This window comes from Scomber japonicus, chromosome 9 (assembly GCF_027409825.1).
Source record: "Scomber japonicus isolate fScoJap1 chromosome 9, fScoJap1.pri, whole genome shotgun sequence".
In the NCBI taxonomy this organism is placed as follows: Eukaryota; Metazoa; Chordata; class Actinopteri; order Scombriformes; family Scombridae; genus Scomber; species Scomber japonicus.
In genome coordinates, this window is record NC_070586.1 from 14,426,589 (window position 1) to 14,441,168 (window position 14,580).

The window sequence follows — 14,580 nt, forward strand, 5'->3', positions numbered from 1 at the left end:
AGCACATTAACCCAAACCAATAACACCCCACACCATAATCAAGTGCCTAAACCTAACCAGACTTTAAGTACAGCGTTTTGACACCATACAATATAATTATTTTGTACGATGACAAACAACACGAACAATGAAGGAACAAAAGATACAAATCTCGCGAGAATAATCTAGGATTAGCATCTGGACACCATCCCTATATGAAAGCAGTACAGATGTGCACACAAGCAAAAGTGAAATCAAAACTAATTCTAAGACGCTGTGTGTCTTAGCAAATGAAGCTGAACGCGTATTATCACTTACAAAACTGAGTTTTAGTCATATTACATTATGTGAAATTAATATGTCATACTTTTGTCCTAAGGGACAAACAAAGCACATTCACCTCAGAAAAATTAGTCGATCTAAAAACTAAAATGTGCGTTTATATATTACTATTTTTAAACTGGCAGTTGAATTTGGAAGCCTGCAGGCCTCATTTATGTCATGAAACCAGATGACCTTTCTCTAAAGCTCACAGAGGTCTGGAGAAAATCCAATGCAAAAGTCAACCAGTAGCAACCAACCTGAATACTGAGTTACTGGTAACCAGTAAACACCAATCCTTTTTTTTAACAGTTTGTTAAAAAAGAGAGGTCTGACAGTGAGTTAATCCACTCTGGGGTCAATATTAATTTCTTTCTTGCTGACTGGTCAGTTGGCAAACAAAAGGAATTTATACATTTGTTAATATGAAGCCCTAACAAATAAACCATGAAATACAGCATTTTCTTATTTAGAGTGATATTAATGCTTTCACTTCTGTGATTCATCACATGTGGACGTTTAGATTGTGGCAAAAGAAAAAGTTACCACTCAATTCACTCAATACTGTGTTGTGTTTTCAATGAGGTCAGAAGGATTAAATCAAATCTTTGTCAAATATAGACCAAAACTCTGTAATAAGAGTATTATTTAGTTTTATGGTTTGTGATATTTCAAAAAGAAACAGCAACAAAAAAGCACCTGGAAAAACTATGGAAATTATGAAAGTTTTGCTTATGAGGCCTGAAGTTTGACAAGGTTTGTGTCAGTTTCCAGTGTTTTGATATTATTTGGATTGATAATATTATTTTTGTTTTTTGTCTTCTCAGGTACAAAACGATGGACATCGCACATCATACAAACGCTTCAGGAGGCGAATCATCCAGAAGAGCAGCAGAGAGGGTCCTGCTGCCAGTACACCTCTGTCCACTGGGCGGCAGTATGAACCAGATTTTGAGTTTGACTCTGTCTGTCAGAGACTGGAGCTGGATTCACCTCAGAGACACCATGAACCAGCACCGAGAGGACTACATCGAAACCAAGGTAGCCTACAGTTTTGACTACAAACACACCATGGGGCCATGTAGTCTGTGATACTGATCTGACACTCCTAACAGTAACCCCATCAAAAGTATGACCAGAAAAACAAACTAAGATTTGTGATTATTTTAAATGTACAGTGTGTGTAATTTAGATGCAACTAGCAGAAATGGAATATAATATTCATAAATGTTTCATTCAATGTTTCAACTAGTGTATAATCGTGTTTTGGTCACCTTGGAATGAGTACTACATTGGGAGTGGGTCCTCCAGTGCACAAACACTGAGAGAGGACTTTACAGGATAGGAGACGTCTTGCTGTTAAACTTTTGAGGCAAATTCTATTTTATAGGTTCTGGATTTTTAATCAGGAGGGAGTAGATGCCATTAATTACTTTAATATAGTACATATATTTTTTATGGAATATGGAAAAACCATATTAGACACACATTACTGTTCCAAGCAGAGTATTTTTATACTGTATTGGTACATGTTTGATTAGTGTCCAACACATAAGGGGCCTGATAATGGCTTATCACAGGATACATCTTTTACATTATATGAGATTTTTAAGTAGGTTTGCACATACAAGGCCTTGGTCTTGCGTCTTTGTAAGGACAAAATGGTGCTGTGGTGCATAACAACTAAAACAAACAACAAGATAAAAGAAAAAAACACTAAGAAATTTACAATAAAAATATGCCAGATATTCTAAACTGAAAAGAGATATTAGAGTTTAAAATGAAGAGAAGGAAATGTACATGTACTGACTGGGAATATGCAAATGTTCATAGTATAAACATGCCATGCACAAAAAAAAAGTAGATACAGAACTGCTTAAATGTCATGTGTCATGTTAGATATGAACCCTGTGAATTAGTTCAGCTGCAGTCGAAAGAAGAGTCAAGCAACTTTTTTTTGTGCTGTGAGGTTTTGGTCCTCAAGATGGGAACAAGTGTACAAAATGTTCTAGAGGTCAACTGTGTGGTTTGCAGGAGGTTTCCGGTGTGAGCTCAAACTTGTTGCATTTCACAGCTGAGTAGACTGTGTTGCATGTAGTGATCCATTTATGGTTTGCACAGTGCACACGTGTCTTTGTCATAGCTATCATGTGACCAATTTTGAGAGATTGCAGCTAAAATATATTAAAAATTTAGTGGTAGAAGATGTATTGAAATTTTAAATTCAAATATCCGTATCAGCATAGGCCCCAAAATCCACTAAGTCAGTCTATGGGTTCTTGTTTTTAGAATAAATAGCATTATTACATTTACTGCATTACTAAATAACTGCAACATATTCCCCTGACAGTCAAAGCTACAAAACCATACACTATGTGTCATCGTCACTTCTGACTCTGCACACAGACAGTAGATTGATTCCTGTGTTATTTTTTGATGGAGGCAAATGTCATGTTTTCTGTGTTAAGATTCGGCTTCATCAGAGGTGACGTTGGCAGGAGTCGGATCTCACTGCAGCACTGGGACAACACAGATCATGCATGCCAGGAGACAGCCCATCACGGAAAATACTCCAAAACAGGTTTGTTTAAGGAAGGTGAACCTGTGCCACCATAGTGTCATTGTTGTGTCATTTACCTCGCAAGAAAAGAGTCAACAGAGAGAGGAACAGATAGATTTGGTTCCTGTTTGCTTCTCGAAGCTTCCTATAAAGATATATATATATATATATATATATATATATATATATATATAATAGCAGTGAAAAGCATTAGGTGTTTTTAGTCTGTAGTTTCCTAATGCGAGACGACTTTAGGAGAAAAAATAAGAAATGTTATAAGAAGGTAAAATAATAAGGACCCAATGAGGATCATAGCAGATAAATAGAGTTTCATTAGGTTGAGAAAGTCACAAAATCATGATCAAAATCTTGCACAAAGGTCTTCTAAACATGACATGAGATCTCCACACTAGCTGTCTGAGTTTTAAGAGTTAATGCCCACATCATGCAAAATACTTCAACTTAAGGCAATCCTTTATTTATTTTGTTGCAGGGATGGGTGTGGACAGCTGCAGTACATGAACATGGAAATGCACAAGAGTGGAAGAGTGGTACAGCTTGACTGTTCTTTCACTACGTTCTTAAGACACACACACACTAACACACACATGCAGACATGCGCACGTTATTGAGTATACTGTATGATGTCAAACCAGGAAACAAAATGCACAAATGTGTCTGAGCAACAGAAGCTGCTATGGGAGGTGTTGATGCTGATATGATTGTCTTATTATCTGTATTGGGACATTTGCTTTGTAAAGTTTATGAAAGAGAGGCTAAACCTGCACATGTATGCCAATAGCTTAAAGTTCTGAAGCATATAAAGCAGTGCCAAGAATGTCCTCTGACGTGTGTGTACGTGTCTCTCCTGGCTGCAGTGCAGCAGACAGATGATCAGTAACCATTACTGCTCTGTAACAATATTCACTTAGATGACAGAGTGTTTCATGTAGTTTCATGCGGATGTTTGCTGCAGTGCTGTATTTGTGTTGGTTTTCAAATGACACAAGCTTTCAGTTTTGATCAGCAAGTGACTGCAAATAAATGAATACAACAAAGATGTATTGCTTTAGATGTAAAACCAATTGTATGTGCTTAGGTAACTGTATTTCTATGTCTATCATATTCTTTTATTGCAGGCTCTGATGATAACATAACAAATGATCTGCAGCCGTTTGCCATTCTGAACAAAGCATCAGTGACTGTGCAGGGAAAGTCAGTGATGAAGTTGGCGGCGCCATCGCTGCTGAACGACTATTGTAAGAGTAGATACAAATCCTGTATTATACTCACAAATTTGTCCTATTTCCTCTGTTTCTGGGTTTAAAGGGTAAAGTGTGATTCTGTATTTCTATGGTCAAAACTTGCATGAAAAGACCAAAGCCAACAATGTGTTGGACAATGCCTCAAAACTTACCCACCCTGTTAGTTGCTTTCAGGACCAGGCCTGTCATGCTTATTGAAACACAAATCCTTTAAAAAGGCCCACTAATTTCCTAATAAAGCTTCTCAAGCTTTAACACAATTTTATATATAAACATGTTATAAATATAAATGGTTTATTTTTTGGGGACTTTTTCAGAATCAATACACATGAGGTTCCCTTGTCAGTAATTACAGCAGTAGTAGGTGTACTTGAAACTAACTACAGTTCCCCTTTTATTATTATGACTGGTATGTGTTTTTAATAGTTTCTGTACAACAAAGAGGAATGAACTACATCATCCTTTGGCTAAAGAGTCGTAGAAAGATCAATTAATTGTTGGGCTTTTCATGGGATTTGTTTACAGCAATAGAAATGAAGAATATTGCCAACCTTTAAGTGGCACACATGACACACCTGTCATTCTGATCTTCAGTCCTTTTTTTCAGTTTGCGTGTTTATATGTTCTCCATTTTACAGAAGCAGCAGCATTTTGAGGAAATAAAAGCCGATAGACACAATGTTTTACTTCTGCTGTAGGACCAAGCATGTATACATTAATTGCAAGCATCAATAGGTGTACAAACTTTGCATTGATTCATAATCTTTGACTGAATTTCACTCTTGAAGAAGAATAACCTATGTGTACCCCAAATGGTCACGCTTGCTGCCCATGACCTCTAAAGAATTTTAGAAAGTATTGAACATATACTGTGTACAGCTTCTGAATCTAGCAAATATTCTGTACTGTACTCATCTGACCTAGTATCCTCTAGTCCTTATGCATCTCTTCCCTTTCAGACTCTAATCTTCTCGACTGCAGTTGTAATGGTATGATTGCATTAGCCCTGGGCTCTTCTGTTTACCTTTGGAATTCAGAAACTCGTGCTCTGGTGGGATATTTGAACCTGAGTCAACAACTAGGACGACCATGCCATCAGACTCTATCGTCTATCTCGTCTCTGTGCTGGAGCACAGATGGCCGAGCTCTCTGTATTGGCACCAGGCGAGGGGACTTGCAGGTAAATGCTTTGGCACATAAAGTAAATGAGTATAGCTGGTGCAGGGTGGAACCCTATGGGTGGAACCTGTGGCAAGGGGGCCTGGGTGAGAGTAAGTGTAGTTGAATCAGAAGCATGACAGTTTGTGGTGTCTTTGTCTCTCTTTGACTCTTTAGTTGTGGGATGTTGAACAAAAACAGAATATGAGCTGTCTGACATCACACCTGTCTGTGGTTAGCGCTCTTTCCTGGAAACAGCACTTAGTCAGCAGGTACTGGTGTGTGTGTTGTCTGTATACTAAATAGAAAATGAAGGTTGTAAAGAATTTTCAGTATCATTCTTAACTCTATTCGCTTCATTCATATCAATATCTGTTTAACTCTTCATCAAAAGAAATGTAACTGGGAAGGCTAGTTATATATTCTTCCACTATTTGACAGCGGCTCTGTCCTCGGACATATCCATCACCATGACCCTCGAGCTCCAACACCTCTGGTAGGTGCAGCCGTCCAGCAGGAGGGTCTCTGTAGCCTGCAGTGGTCACCAGGAAATGACTGGCTGGCCAGCGGCTCCACAGACGGCCTCCTTCGTATATGGGATAGTGACATCACAGGGTCACATCAACCAATCACTATAATGAAGCAGCCCAGTGCAGTTAAGGTCAGTGTTTGCGTCATGATAGGTCTTCACTATTACTTCATGTCATTACTTCAACTTCCTTACTCTGTCTGCTACTCCCAGCATTAAACTCATTCAGTAATTCTCACGCACATCCTTAAAAAAATGTCAATGAACAATAGAAGTCCATTGATTGAGGACTATTTTCAGCCATGGATTAATAAATAAATTTGGTGCCCGAGCCTGCATGCAAGTAAACATTGTCTACCGCGCAGCACAAAATATCAGCTACAAAAGGCTTTATATGTGGAAAAAACATAAAGTTTTGTGAGTAGGAGCAGGATAAACTCAAATTAAATTACAGTGTCCATGTTCATCATACAGAAGGGAAATGCCTTCCAATACTACAGTGTGGGGCCATATCATGCACATTTCCAAGTCTATAGTTTAATTGTGTGGCTTGACTGGAATATCTTTGCATTATTTACGGTTCCAAAAATTCCTTGTTTATCTTACACTGGGTGTCGCCCCTGAGTTTAGCCGTTGTCTGAAACAGGCCATTTTAGCTCTTTTCTCACTCTGTTCTGATCATGGAACAGCATTAGCAATAACAGCTTTAGCACAGATGGCTGTTTGTGGGCGTGTGTGAAGAATCTGATGTCAGTTCAATAGTAGAGGTAACTTGAAGTATTCAGCTTTTACTTTCAGGGGGAATTTTTACATCCACCTCAATTTTTCCAACATTGACTAAGTTTAAAATAGACATCCAACCTCATAACAATATATAAGCAAAAGATGATCCCAAAAAGTATGTTGTATATACTTTAATTTGGGTATTAAGGTGCTTGTCTGTTAAATGTGAGGTTAGGGTTAGGGTTATCTTTATACTGTAGTGTAGCATTAAAAAAACTTAACATGCATGCAGCTGGAGGTTGTGGATTTCATCACTGTGAGTGGTTTGACAGAGCAGGTGTAGACCACACTCTTTAATTTGATTAAAGAAACCCAACCCAGGAGAGAGAGAAAGGAGAGGAGAGAGAAACACATTGAAAATCAACATTGAAGTTAGTATCAGCACTATCAGCAATGCATGACTCTGGCTTGTCTGACTTGCAAAGAAACACCTGCATCAATCAAAGAGGATGACAAGTTAAGCATTTATGATTGACACCGTCATATATTGCATTCCACTGTGCATTGCGTTGTATGACTTAATGATTTCATTATCATTTTAGCTAAAATGAGTTGCATGATGCTGGTTGGTTCATTTAAGGTTTAGCTGCTGTCATTCTGAGCTTTAGGTTCTGCTGTTAGTTGATCCTGAAACTAATCACAAGGGGGTTTTCTTTAACAGCCAGACAATCTGCTAATAGTTGTCTGTGTGCTTGTGTATTGATTGTGTGTATGTTTAGGCGATGGGATGGTGTCCATGGCAGAGAAAGATGATCGCTACAGGAGGCGGATGGAAAGATAGAGAGCTGAGAATCTGGGACACACAGTCAGGGACTTGTGTTACTTCAGCCGATACAAACTCTCAGGTGATGGAGACTCAAAAAGTATTTTAACTGTGAATGAATTGCTTTTACATGAAAGACATCATCGCTGACTTAAGAGTACAATGTCTCCAATTGCAGATCTGTTCTCTACGGTGGGAAGAGAAGAAGTGTCGCCTGGTGACAGGTCATGGCCTCCCCCAACACCATGTCATCTGCTGGGACTGGGTGTTGTCCTCACTTAGCCCGAGCTACCATCTCACTGGTGAGAGAACGTGAAATACAATTTACAACTGCAGCCCTCAACAGTGTCTGTTTAACACATTCAGCCTCATAGAAATAAATGTATAGTATTCCATCATGATACACACTGAGTTATAGTACTATAACAGTAGCAACGTGACAGATTTGAGAGTTGTTGTTTCTGTAAGTCGAATTCCAACAACCTTTATAGTATAGTATTGATTTTTTCCATGCTTGTTTGTTTGTTGCTTGCTTGCAATTTTTTAAGTGTCATATTTCTGGCGTTGGTACAGGAAGATGACACCCACAATTCAGTTGTTTTTCCAGACAGCTAGTAAAGCCCAGCAGAGGGGAACCAAGCTAATGATTTATGTACTTAAATGGTTGAGCTATGTTGCTCCACAGCCTTAAAATTCTATAAAATGTTAGTCTTCGAGACTCCCTCTGAGTTTGTAAGCCTTTCCTATTTGCTCAAACCCATTCTGTGCTTTTCGATGTGACATAAATTCTGACATATACAAAACAGGTGTTTATCACTGCTCAATATGAAGTTTAATACTGCTTTATCACTCAGTAATAGTACAGTATTTCAGTGGTGAAGACAGCAAGACATTCTTCAGTTTTGTGTGGGTATTTAAATTTAAAAGTTTAATAATGCTGTTGTTGTTTTTCAGGTCATTCAGATCGTGTCCTGCACTTGGCCTTAAATCCTGATGGAACACAGATTTTCTCTGCTGGAGCAGACCAATGCCTTCACATCTGGCACATGTAACTTCTATTTCATCTTTATTCAACCACAACATTGTTGAACATGGATGGTGAATATTGTTGTCATGTGGTCAGGTTAAATTTCTTGGTAATACCTAACCACACAGCCCAACCTGCTTACCATAGTCAAACTTATTGTCATATCAAGATATGCACCACAGTTTGAGGGCACTTCAGATATATATAAATACTGGATATAGCTCAGATGACTCACAATTAGCATTTAAAGGCACAGGCTCAAGATAATGTATCAGTTTTGTCAGAGGTCATTATGAAATCAGTTACTGCACATATATGTTTATTTAATCTGTTTGTGATAACTATGCAGATCATGTCCATTGTCAGCACATTAAAAGGTATCCTCCTGAGATATGTGCTGAATAAACACTGCTATATGGCAACAATTGTAGAAATTCTCTGGATGATTTATTAAATGTACTTAATTGTCACTTTCCACAAGCAAAGTAAGCCCCAATTACGCCAACTTAATTTTATTATATTATAAAGTAAGTAGAGAGAATTTAGTTGGCGTTGTTAAACAAGTAGCAACTGAACTGACAGGACCTGTGTGTCAAAAGGTTAGCCTACAAGTATTTGACAAAACTACACTTGAGAAAACTCTTTGTGGGAAAAGTATCTGTGGTGGTGACTTCCTTTGAGAAAAGAAAAAGAAGAAAAGCAAGACCACCAACTAATGTGACATGTTTCATGAGTGACATGTTCACAGACACTTAGGTGTGAAAAGGATGGTTTAACATGAGAGGAGGAGACTTTGTCACTACAGATATCTGGTTCTCAAATACACTGCAACACTTAAGCATACAGATCATTATCAAAGAACACTACACAACTGATTAGAACAAACTCCTAAAGAGAAGTAGCTGGCCTTACTGCTGCTATTTGTAGTCTACTAGTCTCTAAAAATAGACTTCAGGGTGGAGCTAGATGTCGATATATTTAGCACCTTGTTTAAAAGCTGAACACCTTTCTGCTGGTGTTCAGTTTCAGTTAGGATGTTCTGCCAGATCAGGAGTTTCCCACAAAACATGTAGAGTCCTGATCACCACTATAATCTATCTTTATCAGTGGTAGGGAACATTCCTTTTAAAGGTATCTAATTATGTTACAAAGCTACTACTACTACTACTACTGCTACTACTACTGCCATTAAAAAGTGACAAGTTACATACAGCATTACTTTCTGAGAAAAGTAAGTACTGAAAATGAAAACCCCTTTGTGATTCCTTATGTTGTTTTAGTAAAGATCTCCTTTAAATAATATGACTATTATCATCACATTTATGGGCCAAAGTCTGGCCCATAATCTGTAAATCTTTAGTCCCTTTTACAGCTCTTTATTGTACTGAAGGGGCTTCTCTAACATATGCCCACATACAAGTTACAGAACTACATAGGCTATAGGCTTTTCAAACACATCCCTACATCACTGCAACAGGGCAAGAGGCTCTTGTCATCTGGACACAGCTTGCATGTTACTGTAATATTCTTGCTCATATTTCCTCTCATAAATTCAAAATAATGTGAATATTTCCACAAAGTGAATGCTGTCTGGCTTGCTGCTGTACACATGCACAGTGATATAACCGGAGCACGTAGACAGGTGCCTGCCTGCCAGAAAAGGAGTAATGGTGCAAATTTGTGGCAGATTTTCTTTTCTTGTTACGGGAGTAGTTGGTTAAAAAATAACAGTGGGTTGACACATTTTTCTAACATGAAAACATTCTGAAACAGGTGAGAAGTTAACCTGCATGGCCACTCCCATTTCTCCACCTCTTGCATCACCCCATAGTGTGAACCAATTTTATAAATCTCCCAGGCAGGTGAGCAAACAGAGGGAGACGAAGGGAAGAGAGGACTGGTTAGGTGGCAAAAAACATGCATGGTCAGCAAGATTTGGGAAATACAAGACAGCATATTCTTAGATTTGGATAACAAATCTCACTTTCCAGGAAGAAAACACGTCTTCTATGTTTGCTTATGAGACGCAGATTCTGCAGCGACTGGCTCTACTGGGTAAATAATACCAGATCATTAATTAACTTCAGTCAAGCTTTGATTTTACAAAAGAATGATGTAATTTCTCATATTAGTTAGAGAAATACAATATAATGCAAAGTACAACATGTGACAAGTGATATTTAAATGATGTATTGTTTATTTTTAATGTCAAAGCCCACTTTCTGTTCTGCAATTTGCACATTGACAGGCTTATTTTTTCCCCAAGAATTCTGTAAAATAACAAGAGCACTAACAGAGAAAAACACAGTGCCATTTGCTGTGATGTAGAGTCCTGTTTTTATTGTAATTGTGATTTTTTTGTTCAGCTACTCTGAAAAAATGTATCCAAAGAGTGGCATGATAACCAGCAGGCAAATACAAACAAATACAGTTACTGACATAAACCTCAGTCTTAATCAAAGAGAGAACTAGGTACTCAAGAGTTAGTTTAACTCCTTACATTGTAGTGAGACTGTTAATAAGTAATCTTTTTTCCCTGTTATAGTGGTATGCCATGGCTTGACAGTGGGCGAGATCATGTCTCAGTACTTCATTGTACAGAGACCAATATCATGGTCCAAAGCCCGGGAATTCTGTCAGAAGCATTTCGTGGACCTGGCTGTTCTGAGCAAACAGGAACAATACTTCACACTCCTCAACGCCACATCGACAAAGAGAGCCAGCTTTTGGATCGGTCTGCAGCGTCAGAGCATTGCTAGTGGCTGGAAGTGGGTGGATGAGGAAGACCTGAGCTATGAACACTGGTACAGAAACAACTATGAAGGCCACTGCGCAAGTTTGGAGGCCATGCTGAAGACAGGCAAGAAGCTGCTGGCTCGCTACTGTGATGAGCCGCATATGTTTGTCTGCCAAGGTGAGTTATGCCTCATTGTTGTTATTTAAAATGTCATTGTAGTCATATCTGTAAGCCAAAAACTATATTAGACAGTCTATTTTCACAGGGGAAGATTAGTATTCACTCTGCACACATACAGTATGTGTTTTACATGAAACACATATACATTGTATGGGTACCTATACACATACTGCATATGTATTATGTACTTGCATTCACATCTACACATCTCTACAGTATTGCTCATGCACAAAATGTGTTTAATATGCTGTTTTGTTGTCAGACACCATGGCAACAGAGCTCTTGCCTGTTGTTATGACTAGAAACCTGTCTTACCTGTCCTGCCAGAGACATGCTAAGCCATGTGCGACAGGGATATGCTGTGTTTGTATTATACTCCATGTAAAGGATATGAATGGAAATGCTCTGTATTTTCTTTTTGTTATCCCACTTACAATTATTGTATGTGTATCTAAAGACTGATATATCTTATTTCTCTGTGCCATAGACCTCAGTTGTGGGCCAAAAGTTGTTAAATACCTCACCTAGCTACAATATGCACTCATGTAACATGTTGACATACTTTCAGCACACTGAAAATGTGATTGTTGTTTTCAGTCTTTGGAGCCATTTCTAAACCACCTACTTTAACCATAACGACAGAAATATGAGGCTCTTGGTTTTACTTTGAAAATGAGATTTAATGCCAATAAGAAAAACAAATCCCCAGCTCTATCCTTTAAAACCATAACAAACTATAATACCATAATATTATAGTACAACTATCTGTCCATGTGGTTAGTTGGTAATAAGTCAGTGTGAACACAAAAGAGGTATCTTTATGAATGAGACTGTAGGTTTCTAACTAACCTGTTTATTCTCATAATCACTAACAGGTCCAGTTGCCCCACAGCCAGTGACGGTGGATTTGGTGGGATCTGATCACGTGACTCTCACCTGGAACATCTCTACATTTATGCAGATAACGCCACACAGTTACAATGTAACTATCTGCAGCAACAGGTGTGATTCGCTCCTTTACAACTACACTGATGGAATGGATGCATTCATTAACATCTCCAACCTTACTTCAGCCACGGAGTACTTGATTGAGATTTCTTCGCTTGTCATTCGTCATGATGGTGATCCTGGTGGAACAATCATCCTTCAAAGTGACTCTACAGCTCTCCTAGTCAAAACAGGTAGGAAGGACTTGAGTTTTTGTGCTGTGAACTTTGTAACTTCAGTCTGCCAAAATGTGTTTCATAATAGTATCAAACAAAAACTGAGCATAGTGTTACTTCAGGTAGGCCACAAAGTCAAACTCAGCTCACAAACCCAGCTACAGCTGCTAATAACAGCTCATCTCAAGCCTGCCCACATCAGCTGGTGGCTCAGCTGATTCATTCTATGCATTCAACTGGCAAATCTCAAAGCCAGCAATTCAGATATTTTGACTAATGATTAGTCAATACTCATATTTATAAAATTGCTGCTGTTAATTGTCTTTAAATGACCATATTTGTGTATGCTATTTGTCTTTTCTCCTCCATAGCGGACTCTGGTGAGCATTACCCAGTCAAAATTCACATTTTGAAGTTACTCAAGCTGGTATATGTGGCTCTTCTACTGTGTGTTCTCTGTTATATCCTGAAAAAGGCAAGTCTCCTTTTCTGTGTGAGAAAATCAGTATGTTAAAATACCCCCTTATAAAATACAAGACTGACAAATATTTACACTTTATGTTTCCTTCATGTGTCATCTTTCTTTTTTCTCTAGATGCCCATGTTGTGTCAGACCATGCCATATCATCAGCACAGCTCTCAACTGAAGACACAACTATTGACCCTATCCAAGGGAGAACCAGAGGATTTGGTTAAAGTGTAAAACAGAAACAAGGATATCCAAAACAAATACTTCAAGATAATGCCTTCCTGATCATTGAGAAACGTTGGAGTCTAGATGATAGGGGCAGGCTATTTAACCTTCACTGTAATAACCTTATTTATGATGTTGTGAATTGTTTACTAAATGTAAACATAAACAAGTGTTTGAGAAGCTGCCCAGATGGTCCACATCATCCATGTGTTTAATTAGGAAACTGTTGTCTGCCTGCTTTCAGTTGTTGTGTGTTATCATTATGGGCTGACCACAAATGTCCACTTAAAGTCGTGTCAAAGATTGTTGCCAAAAGTATGAGCTGCTGTTTGCATTTTTGCAACAGTATACCATTAGATTAATATGTTCCTGGTCCCATATTTATTCAGCCAATTGGAGCGTCGTTTTCCTATTTTTCCTACTTGCTTTTGTTCAGCATACTGTTGGAGCAGTCATTTTAACATAGATTACACCTCCTGCAACTACTTCACAAGGGAAGCATTTCAGAAGCATCTCTGAGGGCTAATTTGTTGGCTCATCAAGCGAGTTGAAATCTAAATTTGTAGATCTTTTCTGTTTCTTAACGACTCAAAACACTAGCTACAATGTAAAATTACTTTCAAATCCTTTGATTTGTATATAACATGTACTAAGACAGAAAGAAAAGATGTGGCCGCAGGTAAGCGGTTTGGTAGTATAAAGATGCAGGACTTTATTGTAGTCTGAGTGAACCTTCATGGTGTATTCAAAGTAGATAAGACCATGGAGTTGACCCACAGTAAGTATGAAAACGTAACCTGTGTCTAACTAGTTATGATGAACAAATAACATGTTTAGATGTGTCATATTTATCACTATCTCACCCGTTTCATCTACTAAAACCAACAGAATATCCTTCAACTTCTTATTTAGTCAGAGTTAACCTGTCATACCATCAATGTTCATAGAGTAAGCTAACACGTTAGCATGGAGCAATGGAGAGAAGGCTCTACAGTGGACACATGGATGATCGTAAAGTAGATGTAGAGGGTTTGCTTCAAGCTTTTGTGATGCCGTTTTTGTATACTTTGCACATAAAAATATATTTTGACTAGAAATGTGTTTTCTGAAGCTAGCTTTTTTGTTGTTGTTGAACTGCAGTTGTCAAAAGTTTGAGCCTTTGTGCAACTTCATATGAATGCAGCTGAGACTTCAGACCATGAATTGTGCATAGCCTACTATTCACATGGAGTTTGAATAAGAAGCCAGATGAAATTGCAAGGCATTAACTATTATCTTTTTAATCATTTTCTTCTTGTCACATAACATGACAAACAAATCCTCAAACAGTGATTATCCAGTTACTTCATTTCAAAAAACACTAAACTAATATAAAAATAGTTCAGATTTAGCTAAAAAGGACAAATTTCATCATGGTGTCA

General features: G+C 38.1%; 1 protein-coding gene across 1 annotated transcript; it reads left to right on the plus strand.

Annotated features, from left to right (window-relative positions):
- Nucleotides 1-480: 480 nt before the first annotated feature.
- Nucleotides 481-8,410, plus strand: LOC128364889 (cell division cycle protein 20 homolog B-like). Its single transcript, XM_053325509.1, has 11 exons — nucleotides 481-516; nucleotides 1,128-1,341; nucleotides 2,769-2,881; nucleotides 3,354-3,411; nucleotides 4,000-4,119; nucleotides 5,085-5,311; nucleotides 5,461-5,555; nucleotides 5,725-5,944; nucleotides 7,315-7,440; nucleotides 7,537-7,660; nucleotides 8,313-8,410. Exons 1-11 carry the CDS (start codon nucleotides 481-483, stop codon nucleotides 8,408-8,410), a joined length of 1,431 nt encoding a protein of 476 aa, XP_053181484.1.
- Nucleotides 8,411-14,580: the final 6,170 nt, after the last annotated feature.

What these genes read in the sequence shown, in the direction of transcription:
- LOC128364889 (XM_053325509.1), top strand. Translation starts at nt 481, where the DNA reads ATGAAACCAGATGACCTTTCTCTAAAGCTCACAGAG. An exon ending in TTTCTCTAAAGCTCACAGAG is followed by an intron (nt 517 to 1,127) that starts GTCTGGAGAAAA and finishes TTGTCTTCTCAG; the next exon opens with GTACAAAACGATGGACATCG. An exon ending in GAGGGGACTTGCAGGTAAAT is followed by an intron (nt 5,312 to 5,460) that starts GCTTTGGCACAT and finishes TTGACTCTTTAG; the next exon opens with TTGTGGGATGTTGAACAAAA.